The sequence below is a fragment of the Bos taurus genome, chromosome 5 (assembly GCF_002263795.3).
Source record: "Bos taurus isolate L1 Dominette 01449 registration number 42190680 breed Hereford chromosome 5, ARS-UCD2.0, whole genome shotgun sequence".
NCBI classification, from domain to species: Eukaryota; Metazoa; Chordata; class Mammalia; order Artiodactyla; family Bovidae; genus Bos; species Bos taurus.
In genome coordinates this window covers 103,174,117-103,201,908 of record NC_037332.1, presented here as the reverse complement: position 1 = coordinate 103,201,908, position 27,792 = coordinate 103,174,117, and the positions used below count along the sequence as shown (strand labels likewise).

At 46.9% G+C, this 27,792-nt stretch overlaps 1 protein-coding gene across 6 annotated transcripts; it reads left to right on the top strand.

Annotated features, from left to right (window-relative positions):
* Positions 1-6,868: 6,868 nt before the first annotated feature.
* Positions 6,869-24,252, top strand: PEX5 (peroxisomal biogenesis factor 5). 6 transcript variants are annotated; one of them, NM_001046183.1, is given in 16 exon segments: positions 6,869-6,987; positions 8,518-8,680; positions 8,981-9,016; positions 9,330-9,462; positions 9,899-10,030; positions 15,999-16,104; positions 16,625-16,715; positions 17,108-17,218; positions 17,473-17,565; positions 18,174-18,293; positions 20,810-20,953; positions 21,140-21,210; positions 21,555-21,767; positions 21,995-22,160; positions 22,475-22,632; positions 22,889-24,232. In NM_001046183.1, coding segments are annotated over 15 exon segments (1,923 nt in total). In that variant the 5' UTR covers positions 6,869-6,987; positions 8,518-8,533; the 3' UTR covers positions 23,091-24,232.
* The last annotated feature ends 3,540 nt before the right edge of the window (positions 24,253-27,792 follow it).

The window sequence follows — 27,792 nt, the reverse complement described above, 5'->3', positions numbered from 1 at the left end:
AAAGTGAAAGAGGAGAGTGAAAAAGTTGGCTTAAAGCTCAACATTCAGAAAACTAAGATCATAGCATCCGGTCCCATCACTTCATGGGAAATGATGGGGAAACAGTGTCAGACTTTATTTTTCTGGGCTCCAAAATCACTGCAAATGGTGATTGCAGTCATGAAATTAAAAGACACTTGCTTCTCCTTGGAAGGAAAGTTATGACCAACCTAGACAGCATATTAAAAAGCTGAGACATTACTTTGCCAACAAAGATCCGTCTAGTCAAGGCTATGGCTTTTCCAGTATCATGTATGGGTGTGAGAGTTGGACTAAAAAGAAAACTGAACGCCGAAGAATTGATTCTTTTGAACTGTGGTGCTAGAGAAGACTCTTGAGAGTCCCTTGGACTTCAAGGAGATCCAACCAGTCCATCTTAAAGGAAATCAGTCCTGGGTGTTCATTGGAAGGACTGATGTTGAAGCTGAAACTCCAATACTTTGGCCACCTGATGTGAAAGCATCATTTGAGGGTCATTTGAAAAGACTCAGATGCTGGGAAAGATTGAGGGCAGGAGGAGAAGGGGATGACAGAGGATGAGATAGTTGGATGGCATCACCGACTCGGAAATGGGTTTGGGTGGACTCTGGGAGTTGATGATGGACAGGAAGGCCTGGCGTGCTGCAATTCATGGGGTCGCAAAGAGTTGGACACGACTGAGCAACTGAACTGAAGTGAACTATGTCATCAAAAAAACAAAGAATCAAACCAGATAAGGAAATTCCTCTTTTCCAACTTTTCTCTTAACAAAAAGCTACAAAGTAACTCAACACCTACAAAGTAAGGACATTCATATACCCAAGCATCAATTCTTTGGCACTCAGCTTTCTTTATAGTCCAGCCCTCACATCCATACATGACTACTGGAAAAACCATAGCCTTAACTAGACAGACCTTTGTTGGCAAAGTAATGTTTCTGCTTTTCAATATGCTGTCTAGGTTGGTCATAACTTTTCTACCAAGGAGTAAGCATCTTTTAATTCATGGCTGCAATCACCATCTGCAGTGATTTTGGAGCCCACCCCCCCCCCCCAAAGTCTGACACTGTTTCCACTGTTTCTCCATCTATTTGCCATGAAGTGTGGGACTGGATGCCATGACCTTTGTTTTCTGCATGTTGAGCTTTAAGCCAACTTTTTCACTCTCCTCTTTCACTTTCATCAAGAGGCTCGTTAGCACTTCTTCACTTTCTGCCATAAGGGTGGTGTCATCTCCATATCTGAGGTTATTGATATTTCTCCCAGCAATCTTGATTTCAGCTTGTGCTTCAACCAGCCCAGCGTTTCTCATGATGTCCTCTGCATATAAGTTAAATGAGCACAGTGACAATATACAGCCTTGACGTACTCCTTTTCCTATTTGGAACCAGTCTGTGGTTCCATGTCCAGTTCTAACTGTTACTTCCTGACCTCCATACAGGTTTCTCAAGAGGCAGGTCAGGTGGTCTGGTATTCCCATCTCTTGAAGAATTTTCTAGAGTTTATTGTGATCCACACAGTCAAAGGCTTTGGCATAGTCAATAAAGCAGAAATAGATTTTTTTTTGGAACTCTCTTGCTTTATTGATGATCCAACAGATGTTGGCAATTTGAACTCTGGTTCCTCTGCCTTTTCTAAAACCAGCTTGTACATCTGGAAGTTCACGATTCATGTATTGCTGAAGCCTGGCTTGGAAAATTTTGAGCATTACTTTACTAGCGTGTGAAATGAGTGCAACTGTGCAGTAGTTTGAACATTCTTTGCCATTGCCTTTCTTTGGGATTGCAATGAAAACAGACCTTTTCCAGTCCTGTGGCCACTGCTGAGTTTTCCAAATTTGCTGACATACTGAGTGCAGCACTTTCACAGCATCATCTTTTAGGATTTGAAATAGCTCCACTGGAATTCCATCACCTTCACTAGCTTTGTTCATAGTGACACTTTCTAAGGCCCACTTGACTTCACATTCCAGGATGTCTGGCTCTAGGTCAGTGATCACACCATTGTGATTATCTGGGTCGTGAAGATCTTTTTTGTACAGTTCTTCTGTGTATTCTTGCCACCTCTTCTTAATATCTTCTGCTTCTGTTAGGCCCATACTATTTCTGTCCTTTATTGACCCCATCTTTGCATGAAATGTTCCCTTGGTATCTTCTGATTTTCTTGAAGAGATCTCTAGTCTTTCCCATTCTATTGTTTTCCTCTATTTCTTTGCACTGATCACTGAGGAAGCCTTTCTTATCTCTCCTAGCTATTCTTTGGAACTCTGCATTCAAATGGGTATATCTTTCCTTTTCTCCTTCGCTTTTCACTTGTCTTCTTTTCACAGCTATTTGTAAGGCCTCCTCAGACATCCATTTTGCTTTTTTGCATTTCTTTTTTTTGGGGGGGATGGTCTTGCTCCCTGTCTCTTGTACAATATCATGAACCTCCATCCATAGTTCATCAGGCACTCTGTCTTTCAGATCTAGTCTCTTAAATCTATTTTTCATTTCCACTGTATAATCGTTAGCGATGTGATTTAGGTCATACCTGAATGATCTAGTGATTTTCCCTACTTTCTTCAATTTAAGTCTGAATTTGGCAATAAGGAGTTCATGATCTGAGCCACAGTCAGCTCCCAGTCTTGTTTTTGCTGACTGTATAGAGCTTCTCCATCTTTGGCTGCAAAGAATATAATCAATCTGATTTTGGTGTTGGCCATCTGGTGATGTCCATGTGTAGGGTCTTCTCTTGTGTTGTTGGAAGAGGGTGTTTGCTATGTATCAGTGTGTTCTCTTGGCAGAACTCTATTAGCCTTTGCCCTGCTTCATTCTGTACTCCAAGGCCAAATTTACCTGTTACTGCAGGTGTTTCTTGACTTCCTACTTTTGCATCCCAGTCCCCTATAATGAAAAGGATATCTTTTTTGGGTGTTAGTTCTAGAAGGTCTTGTAGGTCTTCATAGAAACATTCAACTTCAGCTTCTTCAGCATTACTGGTTGGGGCATAGACTTGGATTACCATGCTATTGAATGGTTTGCCTTGGAAACGAACAGAGATCATTCTGTCATTTTTGAGACTGCATCCAAGTATTGCATTTTGGACTTTTTGTTGACTGTGATGGCTACTCCATTTCTTCTAAGGGATTCTTGCCCACAGTAGTAGGTATAATGCCATCTGAGTTAAATTCACTCATTCCAGTCAATTTTAATTTGCTGATTCCTAAAATGTCAACATTCATTCTTGCCATCTCCTGTTTGACCACTTCCAATTTGCCTTGAATCATGGACCTAATATTCTAGGTTCCTATGCAATATTGCTGTTTACAGGATTGGACCTTGCTTCCATCACCAGTCACATCCACAACTGGGTATTGTTTTTCCTTTGGCTCCATCCCTTCATTCTTTCTGGAGTTGTTTCTCCACTGATCTCCAGTAGCATATTGGGCACCTACTGACCTGGGGAGTTCCTCTTTCAGTGTCCTATCTTTTTGACTTTTCATACTGTTCATTGGTTTGTCAAGGCAAGAGTAATCAAGTGGTTTGCCATTCCTTTCTCCAGTGGACCACATTCTGTCAGACCTCTCCACCATGATTTGTCCATCTTGGGTGGCCCTACATGGCAGAGGATGAAATCGTTGGATGGTATCACTGACTCAATGGCCATGAGTTTAAGTAAACTCCAGAGTTGGTGATGAACAGGGAGGCCTGGTGTGCTGTAGTCCATGGGGTTGCAAAGAGTCGAACACGACTGAGTGACTGAACTGAACTGACTGAATGGAACTGAAGTTTTGTCTTGGTCTCACATCTGACCTTTAAGTACCTGTACAGTGGTTAAAATTTAACCCAGTAATTTTGACCTACCTGAACTAGTAAATTTGCTTTACAGATATATGTGACATTATGAATTTAAGTGTTTGATGTATAAGAGAATCTAATGTATTAACCTTCAATGTGGGAAGTAAAGTTTTAGACTTGAGATTTTCAGATGACTAAGATAATTTGAAAAATGTTTATATGTGATCTATTAGACTTACAAGGTTGACTATGGGTTTGGAAATTTTGCCTACAGGGTTGTGTGAGCTGTCAGGCATTTAAAGTGCTTAAAAGGGACTTGCTTGGTGGTTAAGACTCTGCCTGCTAATGCAAGGGACATTGTTTTGATACCTGGTCCAGGAAGATTTCTCATGCCTCGGGGCAACTTGGCCTATGTGGCACAACTACTGAAGCCTCCACACCCTAGAGCCTGTACTCCGCAACAAGAGAAGCCACTGCAGTGAGAAGCCCATGCAACGCAACTGGAGAGTAACTCCCACTTGCTGAAATTGGAGAAAGCCTGTGAGCAGCAACAAAGACCCAGAACAGCCAAAATTAAATACAAATTTTAAAAAAGTGCTTTAAAATATGTATATTAAATGCCATGTAATTTAAAATATTTAAGGAAACAATTGAATTTTTTTTCCCAAAGGGTAAGTCTAGTACAATGCTTAATAGCAGGGATTCTGGGAGCAGGTTTGTAGGTCAGGGATCATCAAACTATGTCCTATTGTCTGTTTCTGTACAGTCTGTAGGCTAAGAATGGTTTTGACATTTTTAAATGGTTGAGAAAAATCAAAAGAAGACTAATATCTTGTGACATTAAAAAATAGTATAAAACTCAAACTTCAGTGTCCATAACAAATTTTATGGGATTATAGCCACTTGTTGTTCAGTTGCTAAGTCATGTCCAACTCTTTGCCACCCCATGAACTACAGCACTCCAGCCTCCCTGTCCCTCACCATCTCCCAGAGTTTGCCCAAGTTCACGTCCATTGAATCGGTGATGTCATCCAACCATCTCATCCTCTGTTGCCCTGTTCTCCTTCTGCTCTCAATCTTTCCGAGCATCAGGGTCTTTTCCAATGAGTTGGGTGTTTGCGTCAGGTGGCCGAAGTATTGGAGCTTTAGCTTCAGCATCAGTCCTACCAGAGTATTCAGGGTTGATTTCCTTTAAGATTGACTGGTTTGATCTTCTTGCAGTCCAAGGGACTCTCAAGAGTCTTCTCCAACATCACAGTTCAAAATCAATTCTTCAGTTCTCTGCCTTTGTGATGGTCCAGCTCTCACACCTGTACATGACTACTGGAAAGACTAGATGGACCTTTGTCAGCAAAGTGATGTCTTGGCTTTTTAATACACTGTCTGGGTTTGTCATAGCTTTCCTGCCAAGAAACAATGGTCTTTTAATTTCATGGTTGTCACCATCCATAGCCGTTCCTTTATGTAGTGTCAATGGCTGCTTTCATGCTACAACTGAAGAACTGAATAGCTGAATAGCTGTGACAGAGACATACACCTGCCAAGACGAACGTATTTTCTGCTTGGCCCTTTACAGATAAACTTAGATGACCCTGGTGTAGGTTCAAAGCACAGCTTTGCTGCTTACTAGTACAAGCTTGGCATGTCACCTAACTTCTCTGTGCCTCAGTTTCCTCATCTGTAAAATGGGGATGATAATAGTCATTATCGTGAGAATTAAATCAATCAGTATTTGAAAAATGCTTCAGAATAATGCCTGGTGCATAGTAAATACAATGTAAGTGTTTAAAAATTGGATAAAATTTAGCTGTGTGTTTTTGGCCAAGTCTTATTTGTGAAGTGAGATCACAGTTCTTACTTCATAGGGGTATTATGCAGATTAGAAGTGTTAATGCACATAAAATGTTTAGTGGGATGCCTGGATTTTAGTAGACATTCAGTAAACATCAGTAATTATCATTGTTACCATTCTCCTCCAAGTGGCATACACAGTGAGTTATTGCTAATCGGTTACTAAATGCCTAGCAGAGCTCAAGGTTATGTGTGTGCTATGCTTTGAATGGTACTGGGGTCTGGTTGCCTTGATTTTCTGACATTCTACTGTATCAGTGTGCTTTCAGTTAAACATTGCTCTGTCCAGGGATCCTCTTTTTTTTTTTTCTTATTTATTTTTATTGAAGTATGATGGCCTTTCCTGGTGGCTCAGTGGTAAAGAATCCACCTGCCAATGCAGGAGACATGGGTTTGATCCCTGGGTCGAGAAGATCCCCTGGAGAAGGAAATGGCAACCCATTCCAGTATTCTTGCCTGGGAAATCCTGTGGACAGAGGAGCCTGGCGGGCTGCAGTCCATGTGGTCACAAAGAGTCAGACACGACTTAGTGACTAAACAACAACAGCAAGATTGAAGTATAGTTGATTTACAATGCTGTTAATTCCTGAGTGATCCTCTTTTTAAAGTATGCACTTTTCAAAGGGGCATCCCTTCCTCCTTGGCATGGTTTAGTTTATTTAGGTACAGGTATTTTCTTTACAGTGGCAGCCTGAGAACAGAGTCCAGGCAAGGGTTGGGATCTCAAACAGGTAAGGAAAAGGAGAAATTTTTCAGTCTCAGATTTTCCCTGCCATTCTGTTTCCCTGAGGTGTCAGAGCAGCTTCTCTACCATCAGGGACATGTTTACACAGCCTTGCCCTTACGGTCCCTTGGGGCTTCCACCTTTGAAATCTACGGAGAAGGCAATGGCACCCCACTCCAGTACTCTTGCCTGGAGAGCCCCATGGACGGAGGAGCCTGGTGGGCTGCAGTCCCTGGGGTCGCTAGAAGTCGGACACGACTGAGTGACTTCACTTTCACTTTTCACTTTCATGCATTGGAGAAAGCAATGGCAACCCACTCCAGTGTTCTTGCCTGGAGAATCCCGGGGACAGGGGAGCCTGGTGGGCTGCCGTCTATGGGGTCGCACAGAGTCAGACACGAATGAAGCGACTTGGCAGCAGCAGCAGCAGCACAGCCAGGAAGCAAGCCTGGCTCAGGGCGCCACCTGCTGATAACCTTCCTCTCCTGCACCCTAAGCTGGGATGGTACTCTTTTTTTTCCTTTTGGCACTAACTTGTCCTTGCTCAACTGTCCACAGCCCTGAGCACCTCCTGCCCTTCTTCATGACGTCAGGACACCCTGGGACTTGGAAGCCGGTGAGATTTCAGGGTTTGTCTTCCAGTGTCCTTGAGGTTTTGACACCAGGGTCAATTTTGTGGCAGATGGTGGGACCTGAGGGTTATTCTGTGATTAAAAATCGTTTCTTGCATTGATAGTTGTGCTTTCCCAGTCTGGCACCGTGGGAATAGGGTCACCACGGTGACCTTGACAGGTGGCGACGGAGGAAGGAGGGGAGAGAAGTGACTCACTGTGCACCTTCCCTGTAGGTTACCAGCTTGAAGTCTCAGGATGTGTTGGACCCTATTTTAGTCACCGGAATTTGTCATTTTGTGCTATTTTCCCCAATACGCAGATGTGGCTGAGGGATTCGGGGGCAGGCCTCTGTCACCATGGAAACTGTGACGCTGTCCTGCTAGGGGCAGTTTGGAAGCGGGGAGGCCTGGAAGGCTGGGGAAGGCCTGGAAAGCTGGGGAAGGCCGCGGATTTGACCTCCACTATTCCTGCGTTAGGGCCTTTCTCTAAAACCGAGACCTAGAAAGGGAGGGAACATGCCGGAGTCACAGTGCGCCCCCCGGGAAGAGGCAGAACGATCTGAGTCCACGATCCGCGTGCTCGGCTTCCCCACAAAGACCAGGAAGCCCGCCTAGCTCCATTCTTCTTTAAGATTTACATCAAATATGTCCTAGCGTCCACGATCTTTTCGAACACTCGCCTAGTCGACGTTCCAAGACTTCCCCTTTAAGACCCATGACTCCGCCCATTACGCTGCGCCGCATACTTAAAGCCCCGCCCACTTCAACAGCTTCCGCAGGGCAGCGGCGGCCGCGCGACGGACACTGCCCCTTTAAGCCCTAGCCCCGCCCCTGGCTCCCCGCCCCCTCCGCTCCAGTGCTCTCCGGCCAGCACCAGGTGCCGGGCCTGATCGGCGGCTCCGCGCGCGGCGGTGAGCTCTGGGCCCCGAGGGGCGCGAGGACACCTTCCTGGTCTTCCCCCCGCCCTTGCGGTGTCCTCGCAGGGAGCGGGGGCGGGGCTTGAGCTGCTACCGGGGCGGGAGAGATGGGGTGCTAGGAGCGCTGGAGGGGTGGGCCACGACCGGCCGAACAGGGGGTGGGGCCCAGGTGACTTAGGGGGGGGGAATGGCCCCCATGCGGTGCTCGCCGGGCGACAGGGGTGTGGGGGCCTGGACTGACTGCCCCGCGGCGTGCCCCCTCTTCCTTGCCCGGCCAGTGTCCGCGTACAGCTCAGCTGCGGAATGGTCCCCCTTGGTTCCTTGGGGTCCAGGCCCGTCTGTGGGGGGGCGGTCGCCGTCTGTCCCGCTGCCTGAGACCGCAGTCGTGGAGGCCGCTGGAGAGGCCCCGGCGGAGCGCGGTAGCCTTTGAGGGGGGCGGCAGGAGGGCACCGGCCCCCCGACTCCTGGCAGAGGTGGGGGCAAGCCGAGAAGGCGCAGTGGCCCGCGGCCAATCACCTGGGACGGACGTCTGCCTGCCTTCCCCAGATACGGGCAGAGTTGTGGGTTGGGGAGGGGTTTGGCTCTTGGACCTCAGTTCCAAACCTCTGCCCATCAGAGAGCCGGCGGTCACCATGGCAATGCGGGAGCTGGTGGAGGCGGAATGTGGGGGTGCTAACCCACTCATGAAGCTGGCCGGGCACTTCACCCAGGACAAGGCCCTTCGACAGGAAGGCTTGAGGCCCGGCCCCTGGCCGCCAGGAGCCCCAGCCTCGGAAGCGGTGAGTGCTTTTGAGGTGGAAACCTGGGATGGAGGGTCCAGATGCACGCTTTGGGATAACTGCTTGCTTTATTGTGTTTCAAATAATAGCAGTTACTGATGAGTCAGCTTTACTGTATTAGGCATTGAACGACTTTGTATAGAGGAAGGCAACCATTTTGTGGATGAAGAAACTGAGGCTCAGAGAAGTTTTGTCACTTGCCCAAGGTCATATGAATGGAAGAGCTGGAATTTTTACCCAGGGCTGAGTTAGGGTCTGTGGTCTTCACTACTTTACCATATCATCTCTCTTTTGTCTTAGGTCTCTAAGCCTTTGGGGGTAGCTTCTGAAGATGAGGTAAATATACCAGTCTCTCCTGTCTCATTTTTTGTTTGCTCATACTTTAAACTTGGCTCACTCTTTTTTCAGTCTGCAGGCTTCCCTGATCCAATGAGAGTTGCCTCAGCTTTCTTGTTTGTTTTTTTTTAACTTATGTATTTTTTAATTGAAGGATAATTGCTTTACAGAATTTTGTCGCTTTAAGTATTCTTTGAGCGTTTCCAAATCTATGGGTTCTGGGTTTCCCTTTCCTTGTGTTTGACGTTTGTGTCCCTCATGGAATGGGCCCCTGTTTCTTGCTGGGTTCGCTTTACCATCTCTCTTCTGACAGTTGGTGGCTGAGTTCCTCCAGGACCAGAATGCACCTCTCGTGTCCCGTGCCCCTCAGACCTTCAAGATGGATGACCTCCTGGCCGAGATGCAGGAGATTGAACAGTCAAACTTCCGCCAGGCACCCCAGAGAGGTGGGTCCAGGGTCTGGTGTTAGGGAGGGGAATCACTGTTTTCTGGGCAGATGGAGACAAGGGGATTTTGTATTTGGAAGCCGCTGATATTGGGGAGCTGAGTTATAGAAGGAGACAAATAGAGTAGAGTGTTTTCACATGTACTCAGGGCTTCCCTGGTGGCTCAGACAGTTAAGAATGTGCCTGCCAATGCAGGAGATGCGGGTTTGATTCCTGGATCTGGAAGATCCCCTGGAGGAGGAAATGGCAACCCACTCCAATATTCTTGCTTGGAGAATCCCATGGACAGAGGAGCCTGGCGGGCTACAGTCCACGGGGTTGCAAAGAGTCGGACACGACTTAGAGACTAAACAAGAGCAACAACAGGGTTCCTGAGGCCTGATGGAATGATGTGTATTTTCCTCAGTTCTCTCTCTCTCTCTCTCTCTCTCTGAAGCCCCTGGTGTGGCAGACTTGGCCTTGTCCGAGAACTGGGCTCAGGAGTTTCTCGCAGCTGGAGATGCTGTGGATGTCACTCAGGAGTATAATGAGACTGACTGGTCCCAAGAGTTCATCTCTGAGGTTACAGGTGAGGCTTGTCATGGGAAAATCTAAAATGGTTCCTATGGGGCAGAGTTCTACACTGTTATCCTCATTCATGTTTTTTTTTTGTTTTTTTTTTTTAAACCCTCATCTATATAGAGTGATTTCAGCTGCTTATGACCTTTCTGAACTCGACTCTCTTCTATAGGGCACTGAACCAGGTTTCTCTTAGATGGTAAAAGGGAATTGAAACTTATATTATGCAGAGGAGTAGGTTTGAACTGGTTAAGAGACTGGGAGGAGAGAGAGAACATGAGGAGTTAGGTTTTCTTCTTTGTTACCTGGAACTTTATTATTGTAGTTTGGTGGAGAGATCCACAGATTGGATGGGTGGCAGTGTTGCCTAGGAAGAAAGAGCTGTTCACGGCATCACTGGGGATTCTGGCATTAAGTTGTCCTGAGCAGGGTTGGAGCCTTGGAAAGTGGAATTGTGGAGTTCAAAGGCTTGAAGTGTACGGTCTTGGTGATGATAATAAAAATTAATAATATGAGCTAATGTTTACTTCGCCATGAGCTAGGCTTTGTTTCAGTGCTTTAAATGCATTGTCCATTTAATCTCCCCGAAAACCCTTGAGGTTGTTACTGTTTTTATTCTTAGTACATAGATAAGAAAACTGAGGCTGAGGGATTAAGTAGTTTGCCCAGGGAATCATGGATTTGTAAGTGGTGGAGTTGGAATTTGACTCTGGGTTTGAATGATTCCAGAGTTGGTGGGCTTAGCCATTATGCTGTACTGCCAGGCCTGCATCTTAAGCTCTTCAGGGTCCCAGCCTAACATTCCATTTTTGAGTTGTCCAAGGTCATCATACCCCGTGGGACTGCTTCTTCTCCCCTCAGCCTGTCTGAGGACAGGCCTGAGCAAGGGCCTTCTCTTCAGCTTTGCTTTTCCTGATTGCTCTCAAAGTGAGCACTGTTAGGCTATTTCCACTTAAGAAATCAAGAATAACAAGAGAGATAAAGGGAGAAAGTCACAAAGATCCTGGCCTCTCAGGGTCCTCCTGTCATCATAGTTACTGAATTTTCATGACACGATTAATGACCTCATGGGTACCTCCCGCCCCCAGTCATTTTTTATTGTCCTAAAGATAGGCCTTCCTCTACACACAGGAGAAAACCCCCAAAATCTAGCAACTAAAATAAAATAAAGCTGCTGGTCTCTTTTATCATGACTCCCTTTCCCTCTTTTAAATTGGAGTTTAAGGAAGAACAGTGAGTGTTCTTGGTTTCTGGGCACTTCATATTCTCAAAGCCAGTTGAGCTTCACAGTGACAAAAGGTAGATATTCTGCCCGCATTTTATAGACACGGAAATTGAGTTTTGAAAGGGTTAATATTTTGTCTGATTATCATTCAGTAACAGAGATGATATTCAAACTTATGTCTGACTCCAAGCTCCGTACTTAGAACCATTACACTATCATTGAGAATCTTCTTTGGAATTGCCTCAACTGGAAAATCTGAGCTTTAACTACAAAGTTCCCTCCACCAGACTAGTACTCACCTTTTTGTACAAATTTTAGCTTTAAGTGCTCTTATTTCAGAGATACTTCTGTTATAACTCACGAGCATCAGTCATTTTTGATAACTCAGGATGAGTTTTTAGTTATTATTGATGAGATTTTTGTTATTACAATTACTCAAGTGCTTGGAGCCATTGAAATCTTCCTTATCCTGTAAATGAAGAGCTACTTTAGAAAAATGTATTGGACCTGTCTTACGTGTTAAATTCTCTTTGGGAGATCTCTCTCTTCCTCCTCTTGTTTCCTGGAGGCAAGGATGTGGAAAACTGGAAAGGAAAGTTGAGCTGTGTGGGATCTATCTTCGTATAAATGCTCTGTTGCAGTAATATATTGCTTTGTATGTAATGGCCCTTCAGGATTTATTGAATGAAAAAGTTGAGATCTGGCAGAAAGAACTAGAGGGAACTGACTTCTTAGTACAGTCCTTTGTGGTATCTGCAGAGATTTGGTTTCAGGACCCCTGTGGATGCTCAAGTCCTTTATATAAAATTGCATCATATTTGCATAGAACCTAACCTCCCATATGCTTTAAATCTCTGGATTAATTATTAATATCTAATACAGTGCCAGTGCTTTGTAAATAGTCGCCAGCATGGGACAAACTCATGTTTTGCTTTTTGGAACTTTTTGGAATTCCCCTGCCCCACCCCCTCTGAATATTTTCCATCTGTAATTGGTTGAATCCGTGGATGTGGAATCCCTGGACACTAACCTCATAGCATTTATGGCTGATATTTTCAGAGTAGTGACATAGCCTGTTTCTTTGTGGATAAGTAGACTTCAAGTTGAGAGAAGGTTATATTCTTTAAATCTTTAATATTTTTAAGTCTCCATTATAAGGATTCCAGAATTTAGTAAGAAACCATTTTTTCTTGTTTTAATGTTGTATTTGGAAATATAGTGCCTATGGAAGTTGCAAAAAACATGTACAGAAAGTTTCTGTGTGTCTTTACCTCTGTTTTCACCATTGGTCATATTTTGCATTTGTTCGTTATGTACAATATCAAAATCAGAAAATTGCCATGATCCATGTTTTGAACTGTGGTGTCGGAGAAGACTCTTGAGAGTCCCTTGGACTGCAAGGAGATCCAGCCAGTCCATTCTGAAGGAACTCAGCCCTGGGATTTCTTTGGAAGGAATGATGCTAAAGCTGAAACTCCAGTACTTTGGCCACCTCATGAGAAGAGTTGACTCATTGGAAAAGACTCTGGTGCTGGGAGGGATTGGGGGCAAGAGGAGAAGGGGACGACAGAGGATGAGATGGCTGGATGGCATCACTGACTCGATGGACGTGAGTCTGAGTGAACTCCGGGAGTTGGTGATGGACAGGGAGGCCTGGCGTGCTGCGATTCATGGGGTCGCAAAGAGTCGGACACGACTGAGCAACTGATCTGATCTGATGTATCTTATTAGATTTCACCAGTTTTACGTACTTTTATTTGTGTGTTTATAGTTTCATGTAGTTTTATCACATGCAGATTTGTGTAACTATCACTGCAATCAAGATTCAGAATTATTCCATTACCACGTGAAGCTCATTTTTGAGTCTGATGTATTTCCTGACGGAACTCCAACCCTCCCCCCTTATTTAGCAATCTTGTGGGCCAAATAACTATCCATCTTGTGATTGCTCAGCTCTAGAGAAGAGAAACATCTTTAAGGGGTTTTGAGTTTAGATTGCCTCAGGTAACATGGTGTGTGGGGTTTACATGACAGTCATGAGAGATAAACCTGCTCTTCATAGGAAGACCAGTGGCCAGAATTAGCAGATGGTGATTGGCGATAGATCTCCCCTTGATGGCAGCAGAAAGGCTGTGGAATAAAAGAAATAACAATCTCATTGTGATGTTTCCACTTTTGTATGGCTTTGCCTTGAGCCGACAGGAATGATTATAGTAGCTAATACTTGTTACTCTGTGCTTTACACTGGCATTATCCCATCTGGTCTTCACAAGAATCCTGGTGAGGTAGCTATTATTATCTCCATTTCACAGATAAGGACTTAGAAACTTAGGGGGTTGACTGATTCGTGGGGAGGGAGACTTGGGGCAGGAGACGCACAGTGAGTCAGTGATAGAGTTGGGATCCGCGTGCAGGTAGGCTGACCCTAGAACCTGCCTTCTTTCTTTTTTTTTTATTTTTTAAATGTAATGAATTAATTTGGCTGTGTCAGGTCTTAGTTGCGGCACACAGGCTTCTCTCTGGTCATGTCAAGAGGGCTCCAGAGTGCGGGGTCTGTAGTTGTGGCACGTGGGCTTAGTTACTGCGCAGCGTGTGGGATCTTTGTTTCCCGAATCAGGGATCAAACCTGTGTCTCCCGCGTTGGAAGGCGGATTCTTAATGGACCACCAGGGAAGGCCCTAGAACCTGCCTCTAGACCACTGTGTTATTTAGCAGATGTGGAAACTTCCACAGATAGAGGTAGGAAATTCTGAGTTTTTGACTGTTGAGTTGGTGTTCATGTTTCTAGATGAGATGAACACACACTGAGAATTGAAGTGAGGTGGAGGCTCTGAGTCAGATGTCTGGTATCTAGGTTAGGTTGCTGGGTATCACTCTAGGATCTCCTGACTTTGGATAGTCCCTCCCACTCAGCAGGCCTTAGTTCCTTCAATCTCACAGGCAAGCACATGGATCTGGATTTCTATAAGATTTTCTCAAAAAGCATTGAAGGCCAGGTAGTATTTTTTTGATTATTTTATTTTACATCCTTTGTTGGAGTAGATTCCCAATGCCAGAAAATCCTGAATCTCATGGCCAGTATGGTTAAATACCAAATTATGGCTCTTTGATGGTGATGCATCTCTGGGATTTTTTTTTTTTTTTTCCTAAACTACTTCTTGTCCATTGTAGAGTCTGGGTCATTTCGTACTTTTTCTGTCGCTTCTTGTCCTGTAAAGGAGGATTGCACAGAACTGGTGTTCTCTGTAATTCGAGGGGTATTTGTGGCCAGAATATGCTTTTGCGAAACATTCCAGCTGAAGGCATGACTGGAGGGTAAGGAGAAGGGACTGGTTATTTTTCAACAGAACAGGATTGGGGTATTAGGCATTTCCTTATTAGGTCTCCAGACTTGAGCCAACAGTCTAGCTGGGGCAAAGGAAAGAGAAAGGTTGCCTGTAAAAGCCAGTGAGGGAAATCAGGATATAAATGTTAGGAGCTCTTGAAATTAAGAGACCAAGTCCATGATCAAAAAAGTTGTCAACTGTATCTTTCATTTTATTGCTAATAAGTCACTCATTATTTATGATTAGGTGATACCTGTGTCTTGATTTTTTTTTTTCTTTTTCAGATTTTGGCATTGTTTTCTCAGATGTTGAGATTAGCTTGTTGAAATTATTCAGACAGAGTGTCAGTTCAATGGAATAGAAAGTTCTGTTATAAATCAATACTGAGAAGGTCAACTTGCCTCCTTGGTGTTAAAAGTGGTGACAGAGCTTCAAAAGACAGGATGACCATGTGTAAGGGCAAGAGGGCTGAGCAGGAAGGAAAGAAGACCACAAGCCCATCCTTCACTTCGTGTACTAATTCCTTAGGGCCCCTTTAAATCCTTTAATTTGTCCCTCTTTTTATTTCTGGCCTCAGAATAGAAAAGAGCAAAGTCCTGCAGGTTGAGAAAAGTTCAGCAGCCTCATTTGTTATGTTTATTCTGAGATTGCCTTGGTGCAACCTTTGTCACGAGAGCTTCTAAGACAATTTCTGGAATTAGACTGAAAAACATAGCTCTCAAAACCAGTCAGACGTGACAGAAGTCAGAATAGTGTTTATCCCGGGGTGGGGTGGTAGTGGGGGCCTGCGAGAACCCGCGAGGGAACAGGAGACAGTCCATGCCGTCCATGAACACACATCTGGAGTGTGTTCATAGGTAGAAATTAATGAAGCAGCACACCTAAGTCTGGCCCACTCTACGTACTTTCGTGTTTGTATGTTACATCTCAAAAAAAAAAAGACCCAGTGGGCAGAGTGGGCCCATACATCTCTAGGTCTGGCTCAGCATTCTGCTCCTCAGATTCTCTTGGTGGTACATTATGTTAGGATGAAATACGAGCCTCCTGTGCCCTGGAGGGCGTGAACTGTATAGACAGGACAGACAGAGGCTTGATTAAGGAGTGGGAGCGCTCATGTCTCCCTGGTCCCTGAGGTCCCCGCATCACCTTTGAGGAAGCTGGAGGCCCGGTGCCTGCTGTCTTAGTGAGCACTCTTGTATTCAAACAAAAAGTGTTTGGTCCATACCCCTCTCCTGAGCCACCTCATTTGGTCTCCTGTCCCCAGCTCAGTACACTTGTCCCCCAGGCCCCTGGGGAGTAGGTTGGATATTGAAAACTTGGTAGTGTTTTCTTTTGACCAGGGGTGTCTGTGGGATTCTGCCTTGACTTGGTTCATGTTCTCCCCTCCCTACTCCCTTGCTGACTGCCCACCTCTCTTCTCCTTGCAGACCCTTTGTCTGTGTCTCCGGCCCGCTGGGCTGAGGAGTACCTGGAGCAGTCAGAGGAGAAGCTGTGGCTGGGAGAGCCGGAGGGAACGGCTGCCGCTGATCGCTGGTGAGTCCAGCCTCTTCTCTCTGGATGGGCCCCGTGGAACGAGCACTGGACAGTCCCCTCCCTCAACCCCCTGTCTGCTCCTGTGCCCCCCAAGCTCCTCCATCTACATCCTCAAACCTACTTGCAGCCCCTTCATTACCTACTCTAAGGCTTCCACTTGTACAATTACCCCAGTTTATTTATGTTTCAAATGTAACTGAATCAAGAACCCTAACTATTGTACCAAGAATTCGTAGCTTTATCTGACGCACCTGTTTCCCTTTAATTTGGAGCCTGCTACTGTCTGTTCCTTCTCTCTGTCCCAAAGATGGTTTGGGGAAGAGAGAGGTAGAAGCACGTAGCTAGTGCTCTGCCCCTCCTGCCCAGAGGTCCTTCTTTAATGTAAAGTGGAATTTGTGGGAGTGTGGACACCCTCTCTCTTCCCCGATGAGAACTCTACTGCAGGCGAGGAGTGGGGAACAGTGAGGGCAAGGTAGTGGCAGACCCGCGTGTACAGTTAGCACATCCTCGCCTGTTCCAGGTATGATGAATACCAGCCTGAGGAGGACCTGCAGCACACAGCCAGTGACTTTGTGGCCAAGGTGGATGACCCCAAGCTGGCTAACTCTGAGGTGAGCTGCATCTCACCACTGCTGCTTCATCTGAGAAGTCAGGGGAACCCTTCCCTTACCCCCGTTTAGTTTAAAGAGAAAGAGCTGGGACCCGGGGTCCACTCCTTCCTCTCTGGGGCACAGAGACTTAGGGCCCTGCCTCTTCCCCCAGTCTTGTTGCCCGCACTTCCTTGCCTGCTAACCCTCTGTCTTTTCTGTGTCTTCTCCTATCTTTAGAGCCAGAGATCCCCCTCTCTTTGCTCTCCGCTTTTTCCAGGGTCCTTAGCATACCTTGTCTGAAGCTAGAGGTGGTCCTCAGGGGGAGGGGTCAGTGCAGGCTCCTCTGGGCATGGTCGAGAGGGCACACCTGCAAGTCCTCTCCCAAGTGGCCCGTGTATGTCTCTGTGCCCCAGTTCCTGAAATTCGTGCGGCAGATTGGCGAGGGGCAGGTGTCCCTGGAGTCCGGCGCAGGGTCAGGCCGAGCTCAGGCAGAGCAGTGGGCGGCAGAGTTTATTCAGCAGCAGGTAGGCTCCTGTCACCTCCCAGCCCCACCCCAGAGCTGCTGGTGCCCCCGGCCGTGGGCTCAGGGGTCCCAGAGGGTGAAGGGAACCTATTGCCAGCTTGTTTGGTAGCATCCAGGTCCTGAGTGGGCGGGAAAGAGATTCTGAGAATGTTCTTCTCAGAAGTGCCCAGGTTGGTGGTATCTAATGGGTGTTCACTGGGCATTTAGTGGGTAGAAAATCGGTGGTGGTGCTATGACCAGCCTGCTTTGTTACAGGGTACGTCAGAGGCCTGGGTTGACCAGTTCACAAGACCAGTAAACACGTCTGCCCTCGATATGGAGTTTGAACGAGCCAAGTCGGCCATAGAGGTGAGAACAGCTGGCGAAGTGTGACCAAGCCAGGAGGAAATGCTCCTCTGGAGAGAGTGGGTGTCCCAGCATCAGAGATGATGGAGAAGGCAATGGCACCCCACTCCAGTACTTTTGCCTGGAAAATCCCATGGACGGAGGAGCCTGGTAGGCTGCCGTCTATGGGGTCGCACAGAGTTGGACACGACTGAAGTGACTTAGCAGCAGCAGCAGTAGCAGTATTTCGTAACATTCTGGATCATCTGTGTCAGAATTACTTGGGATGGGGTGTGAGTGTGAGTGATAGTCACTCAGTCGTGTCTGACTCTTTTCGACTACATGGAATGTAGCCTGCCATGCTTCTTTGTCCATGGAGTTCTCCAGGCAGGAATATTGGAGTGGGTTGCCATTTCCTTCGCCATGGGATGGTGTGGGTGCCTGTCGAAAACAGCACTTCCTGGGCCTCCCAGCCCACTGAGTCAGGATCTGGGAACAGCATCTAGGAAGAGCAGCAAAGGAAAGCTTTCCGGTGATCTGAGACACGTGGGAAAGGAAGAGCTACTGCACTGAGAGCGGGCCGGGGCCGTCACAATGGACCTTCTTCCCTATCTGCCCTCCCTCCCTTACAGTCTGATGTCGATTTCTGGGACAAGTTGCAGGCAGAGTTGGAGGAGATGGCAAAGCGTGACGCTGAGGCCCACCCCTGGCTCTCTGACCATGACGACCTCACATCCGCTTCCTATGACAAGGTGAGAAGTGGCTGTTTTCACGTTGCAGGGTTTCCTTCTTTTATTGTCTCTCCTTTACTCCTGAATTTGAAGGGTACCCACATTTAAATAATCATTTTCTTGAGCCCCCTTCCATGAAAAGGAAGCTTGGATTACTCCCAGTGTGCTAAGTCACTTCAGTGGTGTCCAACTCTTTGTGGCCCCATGGACTATAGCCCGCCAGGCACCTCTGTCCATGGGATTCTCCAGGCAAGAATACTGGAGTGGGTAGCCATTCCCTTCTCCAGGGGATCTTCCCGACTCAGGGATCGAACCTGTGTCTTTTAAATCTCCTGCATTGGCAGGTGGATTCTTTACCATTAGGGTCACTCCGTGTTCTCCAATCATTGAAAGTATTCTTTATTCTTGGGATATAAAAGTTAATAACAGTAATAAGTGACATAGTACCTGAAATAGGGGTTTGTACATGATGCGTTAAGAGCACAGAAGAAGGAGCTCTGCTTTGGAGGTTGGTTGAAAGCATTTTAAGAACATTGATAGCTCCTTTGGTAGAAAATGTTAGGAAGTAGGCCATCTCTGCCCTCTAACGTAGTATCTATTTACTTATTGTTTTAAAAATTAATTTATTCTTTTGGCCATGCTGCAGGGCATGTGGGATCTTATTCCCTGACCAGGTGGTCCCCTGCACTGGAAGGCGGACTCTCAACCTCTGGACTGCCAGGGAAGTCCCTGTTTTTAGATTCTTGAACCCTGTTTTGACATCATTGATACCTCGGGTGGGATATTGCAAAATTAGGATTAGAAGCATTTGAATTAATGTTCCACAAAAATATGCTAAACTTTGTTATCACATATGAACAATCCGGATTTTATCTGCCTTTTGCTGTTGAATTATATGTCAGTAGTAGCGTTTTTTTTTTTTTTTTTCAGATGTGGCTCTGACTCTGTCAAGTAAATTCATGGGTCTGTGAATGTAAATTTTTTTATTTATGGTCCTTAAATTGCAAGACTGCAGCCATACCTTGAGCAGCTATTGTAGACTGTTAAAATGAAGGAGAAAATTCTGTGATGGGATATACTGTACTTAGTAGTGATCCTGTTTTTGCAGTATGATCCTATGAAAGTTTGAGCAGACCAGACAGTGGATCAGGCCTAATGATTAGACTTTTTAGGCTGCAACAGTGATCCCAAGCTTACCCTGCATCTGTAGGTTGTTATGGGCTTCCCTGGTGGCTCAGACAGTAAAGAATCTGCCTGGAATGCAGAACCAGGCTCGATCCCTGAGTAGGAAAGATCCCTGGAGAAGGGAATGGCTGCCCACTCCAATATTCTTGTCCCTGGGAGAATCTCATGGACAGAGGAGCCTGGCGGGCTACAGTCCATGGGGTCACACAGAGTCGGACATAACTTAGTGACTGAGAAACAACAACATCCCAAGTCCATCTCCCGTATGTCGTGTTTCTTAAATCTCCATTGTAATTATTTAATTTTTATCTGTCACAAATAATTTGCATCTGATGGCTTATAGTGGTTTAGAACTTTGCTGGCAGGATTTAAGGATTTCTGGTTCTTGATCTCTTTCACAATTATAATGAAGAATGGCCTCATCTATGTTCTTATTTCGTAGTTTTATTCTGGTTTGTCCTTAACTGTACTTAGAAAGGGCCTTGCCCTGTGTCTTGTATCTTGTTTTCATTCTGGTGTGTTGTTTTGTGGTGGTGACCCCTGCTCTCCTCAAAGGAGCGTTTTGTTCCCTAGTCACAGTCACATGCTTACTAGGAATCCAGTTTACCTAACACCTCTCTGCTGCGTGGACAGCCCCGGGACAGAACTCAGCACAATAGCATCCTAACCCCTCAAATGAGAACACCTCCACTAGAACAGGACGTGACTCTGAAGCCTTTTCTGCCCGCAGGATTTTGGAATTTAGCTTTCATTTATTATCAGATACAGATTAATACTAATAACTTTTAAGAATGAAACTGGAGAATAAATTAAGTTTTTCAAAGTGCTTGAATACTATCCTGTCAGTACGCACAGGACTCTGCGAGCTGGGTGAGAGTTGCAATTGAATAGCAGAGCCTCAAATCACATTTCCTTTATATATTATCTCACTATTGCAAGATAACAAGAAATGCCCTTTGAATAGCTAAAGAGAGCTTATCTCATACCCTAAGCAGATCCTGTTAAGAAATGTGCTCTGTCCAGTGCTGAGGAGTCAAGGATGTGGAAATATCAGCCGATAAAGACTTCCTAAAAATAAAGTTTAATTGCAGTGTGGATCAGAGTTTGCCAGGCTTTCCAGCTGCTGGGAGCAGGGTAGCAGCGTGGGCTGACTTCACTGTGGTTGCGGACAGTCTCCTTCATGACATGAAGTGTTTGCCAGCATTTCTCCGATCCCTTTGTGGAGGCCCTCCACTTCCTCTCCACCTCTTGCCTGTCTTGGTTGTCATCTCTCATTCCCACTGCTCCATAGCAGCTCCCTCTGGGATTCCACCTTCTGAGACCGGGTCTCACCTGGCTCCTCTTCCTTGTAGGGGTACCACTTTGAGGAAGAGAACCCCCTGCGGGACCACCCCCAGCCTTTTGAGGAGGGGCTGCGGCGGCTCCAGGAGGGGGACCTGCCCAACGCCGTGCTGCTCTTCGAGGCAGCTGTGCAGCAGGACCCCAAGCACATGGAAGTGAGTGGCTCCTCCTTCTGACCTGATTAGAGAGGGCTCCGCCAGTCTTGAGGGAGGCCCTGAAGTGGGTAGTGCACAAGGGTTAGGGTCTGGGTGGGGGCCTGGGAGTGAGATGGTGAGTCTTTGGGGAGCCAGAGGAAGGGATGATGACTACACGGGTGATGAAATCTGGCACCTTCTCTCTAGGCTTGGCAGTATCTGGGGACCACCCAGGCAGAGAACGAGCAAGAACTTTTAGCCATCAGTGCGCTGCGAAAGTGAGTACTCTGAAGAGGGGGCACGGGTCGGGGAGGGGTGAGGTGGTCTTGGAGCTCTGCAAACAGCGTTTAGAACGACATGTCCTGGTCTTCTCTCTGGCCACTAACAAGTGTTTTCTCATGATGAAACACTAAGGTTTGGAGTGAACTTGGGAATAACTGTCTCCATACCCTGGCTGATTCCTCAGCTGCTGAAATGTCCCCTTTCTCAGATCTGTGACTTTATTAATGACCCACCAGTAGGGGATTCCTCTGTATCTGGATGGAGGGAGTTGGCAGGTAACTCGGCTTGGATTGCAGGGTGCTGCTGCTGAGACCAGCCCTGTCCCTCTTGGTCCAAACAGGTGCCTGGAGCTAAAGCCAGACAACCGGACGGCCCTGATGGCACTGGCTGTGAGCTTCACCAATGAGTCCCTGCAGCGGCAGGCCTGTGAGACCCTGCGAGACTGGCTACGCTACACGCCGGCCTATGCCCACCTGGTGGCACCCGGGGAAGAGGGGGCCGGTGGGGTGGGCCTGGGCTCCAGCAAGCGCATCCTGGGGTCCCTATTGTCTGAGTGAGTCAGGGGCTCCTGGGGTGGCAGGTGGTGACCAGGGAGAGGGAGGACCTGAACAGTGGAAGTTGGGGTAGATTGCCGCTCAGTTCTGGAGGGTTGGGAGACTCAGGGTTGGAAGGAAGGAAGGGTGCAGGTGGACAGATGCATCGTGGGTTAGTGAAGGGAGTACTGGGAATATAGATGTATCCATCCACCTGCCTTTCTGCATCTTTGTCTTCCTCACCCAGCTCCCTATTTCTTGAAGTAAAAGAGCTCTTCCTGGCGGCTGTGCGCCTGGACCCGACATCCATCGACCCTGACGTGCAGTGTGGCCTGGGGGTGCTCTTCAACCTGAGTGGGGAGTATGACAAGGCGGTGGACTGCTTCACCGCTGCACTCAGCGTCCGCCCCGACGTGAGCATCTGGGGAGGAGGGGAGAGAGGCCCTGACTCCGTGTCCCAGGGAGAAGTCATTTGATGGGACCTTCAGTGTCACGGGGTGTTTCCTTCCAGTTCTGCGTCCTGGTTTCCTTGGGAGAATTGGGAGGGGAAGGGCGGGAGTCCAAGCTCATCTGGGCTTAGGGGAGTCTGCAAGGGTGAGTGGTAATGTCGTGACTTGTGGAGACAGGAATGGGATCGTAACATGCTAGAGAAATAGAGTGGGGAGATGGGGCAGAGTTGGATGTGAGCCTGGCTGGTGTTTCTAACCCTTGGCCATCCCTGTCTTAGGACTATTTGCTGTGGAATAAGCTAGGGGCCACCCTGGCTAATGGAAACCAGAGTGAAGAAGCAGTAGCTGCGTACCGCCGGGCCCTTGAGCTCCAGCCTGGCTATATCCGGTCTCGCTACAACCTGGGCATAAGCTGTATCAACCTTGGGGCCCACCGGTAAGAGTGTCTGCTGAGGAGGGAATGAATGAACGAGTGAACGAACAAATGAATGAATGAATGAATGAGTGACTGAGTAAATGAATGAATGAGTGAACAAGTGAATGAATGAATGAATGAACTCCTCCCTGCCATGGGCCCTGGCTACTCTGATCTGTTACTTGACCACCAGGCCCAGCTGCTTTCTCCCCTCGCCCACTGACTTGCCTCCTTCCCTGGGTGTCCTCTCACCAGCTCTCATGCTTCTGCCCTGCAGGGAGGCTGTGGAGCACTTTCTGGAGGCCCTGAACATGCAGAGGAAGAGTCGGGGCCCTCGGGGTGAAGGGGGCGCCATGTCAGAGAATATCTGGAGCACCCTGCGTCTGGCCTTGTCCATGTTAGGCCAGAGTGATGCCTACGGGGCAGCCGATGCCCGGGACCTGCCCACCCTCCTGGCGATGTTCGGCCTGCCCCAGTGACAGTGGGATGAGCTGCCCTGCGAGTGTCTGCTGGAGGGGTCCCTGTGCTGGACATGATTCCCTCTCCCCAAATGGGCCTACCAAGGGGGTGGGCTGATGACCACAAGCGGTACCGCCTCTCAGGGGCCACCTCCGCGTAGGGGTGGGTAGTCTGCATTCTAGTTCCTGCATAATTGTAGGAAAAGGAGCCGTGTCATCGGAGCCCTTGGTAATTCAAGGGCTGTCCGTCCAGCTCCCTATCTGCTCATCATGCCCTTTCTTGGTGCTGCTTTTTGGTTAGGACCCAAAGATAGAGGGTAACTGTTGTCATCAGCTGCCGTTTCTGATGGGTCTGCCACATTTGTAACATCTGTCCTTCCCCGACCTTTCCCAGGAATTGATAATCACGCAGCCTCCTCAGGCAGTGGTGTGGGGCAGGTCCTACCGAGCACCTCTGTGATGACCGTGTCTAGGGTGGCATGTGAGATTGAAGTGTTGATTTGGCTCAGTGGAGCCGGGTTTTTAGGGGTACTTGTGGTTCTGTCATCCTTGGACCTCCCCTGGCTGCAGCTTGGGTTTCCTGGTTGCTGCTGCACACAGTGATGGGCATCATTGCGGGAGGGGTCTTCAGGGGCTACCGGGGTCAGTTGCTGCAGAGTGTTTGGGTGGGGGGAGTTGGGAGGAAGGCTTGTTGTGGACTGAGCCTTGAAGGAACAAGATGGGCTCAGGTCCAGGGCTCTGGTCTGGGGCCTGTGGAGGGAGTACAGAGCAGGGACGAGGACTGTCCCTAGTGCGGCCATCCCCCTCCGCTTAGAACGACCTGCGAGTTCTTCTGGAAAGCCGGTTCAGAAATTGCCACCATGCCAGATCCCCAACAAAGAGGGGGTTCAGCTTTACCTTGAGCCTCTGCCTTCCTTCTTCCCCCTCACCACCTCCACAGGGGGAGGGTGAGCATGGGTTCTGCCAAGAGACACACTCACCCCCAAAATGCCTGAGGTGGCCATGAAGCCGCTTGCCTTGTCTTCAGTAGCTAATGACCAGAGAGATTTTGTTTTTAAACTACCATGCTCCCAAGGTTCCATCCTGAAATTTATTTTTCTTTGTATGAATATGTGTAAATGATTTAAAAAATAAAGCTGTAAAATATTTGTATGAAGAATAAATGAAACTGACATGGCTTTGAGTCCTGCTTTTGGGTGTGCATTTGGTGTGCTGGGAAGGGAGTTGCTGTTTGGAAGTTGGTGTTCAACAGTTTTTCTCTCTTTATCTTTCAAATTCTCAGTGGAACATCGATTACCCAGCATCTACCCAGTAATTATTCAGCACCTAGTACACAGGAGGTACACGAATGAGATGGTCAGGGTCCCTGTGTTCGTGGTGCTGATGGTTTAGCAGGAGAGTCAGGTGTTTAGCAATTTTTTACTTGTGTTACTTCAATACAGAAAAATATGGGGTACAATATAATTGCTTGGTATTTTTTATTACAAATTATCACATGGAAAGACTTCAGTAGTCTTTTTCAATACTTAGGGCATTGAGATGCCAGCATTTCAATGCTGGCTCTGCTGGGTTTTATCAGAAACTAGAGACATATCAAGATGGGTCTCTATCCTAGGGAAAAATTTTAAAATATGCATATTTATATTTGGAGGTAAATGTCTACAGCCATGTTAGAATTTGAAATGTCTAAAAGAGAACTGGTTCAGTAATCCAGACAGCGAAATATTATTTAGCCATTTAGTTATATTTAGGGAACAATATCCAATGACAAAGCTAACAATATAATGAGAAAAGGTTAGCAAACATTTTACAAGTTATCTCAAGAAGAAAATGCATTGAAAAGAAGAAATTCCCAGTATGTTAAATGTGTCAAGATTGTGAGCAACTTTTGCCCTGCTTTGTCATACTTCTCTGTAATTTACAAATTTCTTTAGTGCGTGTGTAATACTGTTATAGAAAAAAAGAAAAAGAACATTATGGGGAGGAGAGCATCTGTTGCTGGCACCTGGGTCTCTGAAGGGCAGTGGTGCAGGGCCCACAGTCCTGGGAGTGGGCTGGGCAGGCTGATGCAGAAGTTTGTGGTGTGGAGATAAGGAGAAATGTCTGGCAGAGTAAATAGCCTAGGAGTTGAGTTGACTTCTGGTTTAAGTAAAATCTCCAGGTTGATCTGCTCTGCCTTGTGTTTGGCAGCATGAAGATGTCCAAGTGGATGCTTTTATCATCAGGGCCAGATGCCTGAGGCCATGTCAAATTCAGCCAGTATTTATTGAGCCCCCATCATGAACCAGATGCTTTTGGGTACCAGGGATGCAATTCACAAGGCAGACAAGGCCCCTGCTCTCATGGCTAATGTACTAGTTGAAGGAGCAACAGAATAAACAAGTAAATAAAACCTCAGGGACCTCTCTGGTGGTTCAGTGGCTGACTCTATGCTTCCAGTGCAGGGGTCTTGGGTTTGGTCCTTGGTCAATGAACTAGATCCCACAGGCTGCAACTAAAGATTTCTCATGCTGCAGCTAAGACCCAGGGCAGCCTAATACAATGTGCAAATAAAAAGAAAACCTCAGTCAATGTGTTTTGAAGAAATAAAATCGCACATTGCACTAGAGAGTACAGTGGAGGGTTTGTGGGGGCAATGTTAGATAGTGTGGTCAGAAAAGGCCTTTGTCGTGAGGTGGTCTGAGTGGGAGGAGCCAGCAGTGGTGGGTGCGGGAGGAGCCAGTGATATGAGGGGTTCTGGTGGGAGCCTGGTCGAGGTCTCAGGGGGAATGACAAAGTCTCTGATCTGAGGCTAGAAGAGCCCATGCAGTCCAAGGGGAAGGAGCTGGAGTGCAGGGAGAGGAGGAGTAGCAGACAGGGTGGAGGTGGTCAGGAGCATGATAGCTGGGCTCTTTTTAATTATGGTGGAGAATTTCAATTTTATTCTAAATTCCACAAGAAAACACTAGAGAGTTTTAAGCAGAAAAGTGACATGGTATGATTTAGTTTTAAAATCTGGGAGCTTCCATGGTGGCTCAGTGGTAAAGAACCTGCTTGCCAATGCAGGGGACACAGGTTTGGTCCCTAATCTGAGAAGATGCCACATGCTGCAGAGCAATTAAGTCCTTGCACCACATCTGTTGAGCCGGTGCTCTAGAGCCCAGGAGTGGCAATTACTGAGTCCACGTGCAGCAACTACTGAAGGCTGCGTGCCCTAGAGCCCATGCTCCCCAATAAGAGAAGCCCCTGCAATGAGAAGCCCGAGCAACAGTTAGAAAGTAGCTCCTGCTCACCACAACTAGAGAAACCCCGTGCCGCAAGGAAGACCCAACACAACCAAAAATAGTAAATAAATAAAAAAGACAGCTCTGGTTGCAGGGTCTAGGCTGGAGATGGTGTGAGGATAGGGATGGGTGGCAGAGAGATACAGGAAATGGGACGGATTTTGTAGGTACAGCTGTTAGAACTTGCTGCTGGATTGGATTAGAGGGTGAGGGCAGGAAGTGAAGGCTGACTCCTCGGTTTTTGGCCTCAACAACTGCAGGAATGGTGTTGCCCTCAACAGAGAAAGGGGAAACTGGGTGGAGCAGGTTTGGGAAGGAAAATAGTAGGTTCTATACGAAACACGTGAGATGGGAGGCAGAGATCTCTCCAAGTATAGACATCAAGTATCGATAGATGAATTGTATATGTAAGTCTCGGGAAAAGTCAGGGCTTGGTATATAAATTTGAGTCTTATTTATATAGATGGTGTTTAAAGCCCCAAGACTGGATATATTTGCCTAAAAATTCATCTAATTTCTCCCTCCCTACTGGCTCTTTTAGGCTTTCCTGGTGGCTCAGTGGTAAAGAATCACCTGCCAATGCAGGAGATGTGGGTTCAATCCCTAGTCCAGGAAGACCCTCTGGAGAAGGAAGTGGTGACCCACTCCAGTATTCTTACCTGGGAAATCCCATGGACAGAGAAGCCTTGAGGGCTAAAGTCCATGGGGTTGCAAAAGAATCAGACACGACTGAGCAACTGAACAACAACTGGCTCTTTCATTTCATTAAATAAGCATGCACAATTATTTCTCATGCTAAATGGGACAGAAGTCGAACCGATCCCCGGATCAATCAGCCAAACAAAATAATCTTTTCTCAGCCATGAATACCCCCACCCCTAGCCTGGCCCCTATCTCAAGAAGCCAAGCTCCTTCAGGATCCATGCTGAATCTGATGGAGCAGGGTTTGCCTTGACCATCAAAGGTGTTGCAGAGGACACTGACAGATGACGAGTCGCTCCCTGGTGACTGGGGGTGTTGCATGCTTGTTGGCCCTGCTTTCATTTACATGGGCTAGGAGGAAGGGGGAGAGTATTGGAACAGAGCTTGTCCATGGCCAACTGATAAGAGACTCAGAAGAGAACTTCACAAACCACACACAGGATTCTCAAGAAAATGTCAATAGAGCACAAAAGGACTTCTTTGGACTAAAAAACATTTTTATTTTTTTTTAAATTATTGAGGTATAGTTGATTTACAACGTTGCCTTAGTTTCTGCTGTACAGCAAAGGGAATCATTTATACATATATGTATATGCATTCTTTTCTTTTCCCGTGCAGGTCATTACAGATTATTGAGTAGAGTTCCCTGTGCTATACAGTTGTTTAGTTGCTCAGTCATGTCTGACTCTTTTGCAACCCCATGGACTGTATCCTGCCAGGCTCCTCTGTCCATGGGATTCTCCAGGCAAGAATACTGG

Coding starts and splice junctions, on each gene's coding strand:
- PEX5 (XM_005207137.5), top strand. CDS start 8,534: ATGGCAATGCGGGAGCTGGTGGAGGCGGAATGTGGGGGTGCTAACCCA. Junction 17,219..17,472: donor CAGAGTTTATTCAGCAGCAG/GTAGGCTCCTGT, acceptor GCTTTGTTACAG/GGTACGTCAGAGGCCTGGGT. Junction 22,161..22,474: donor CACTCAGCGTCCGCCCCGAC/GTGAGCATCTGG, acceptor TCCCTGTCTTAG/GACTATTTGCTGTGGAATAA.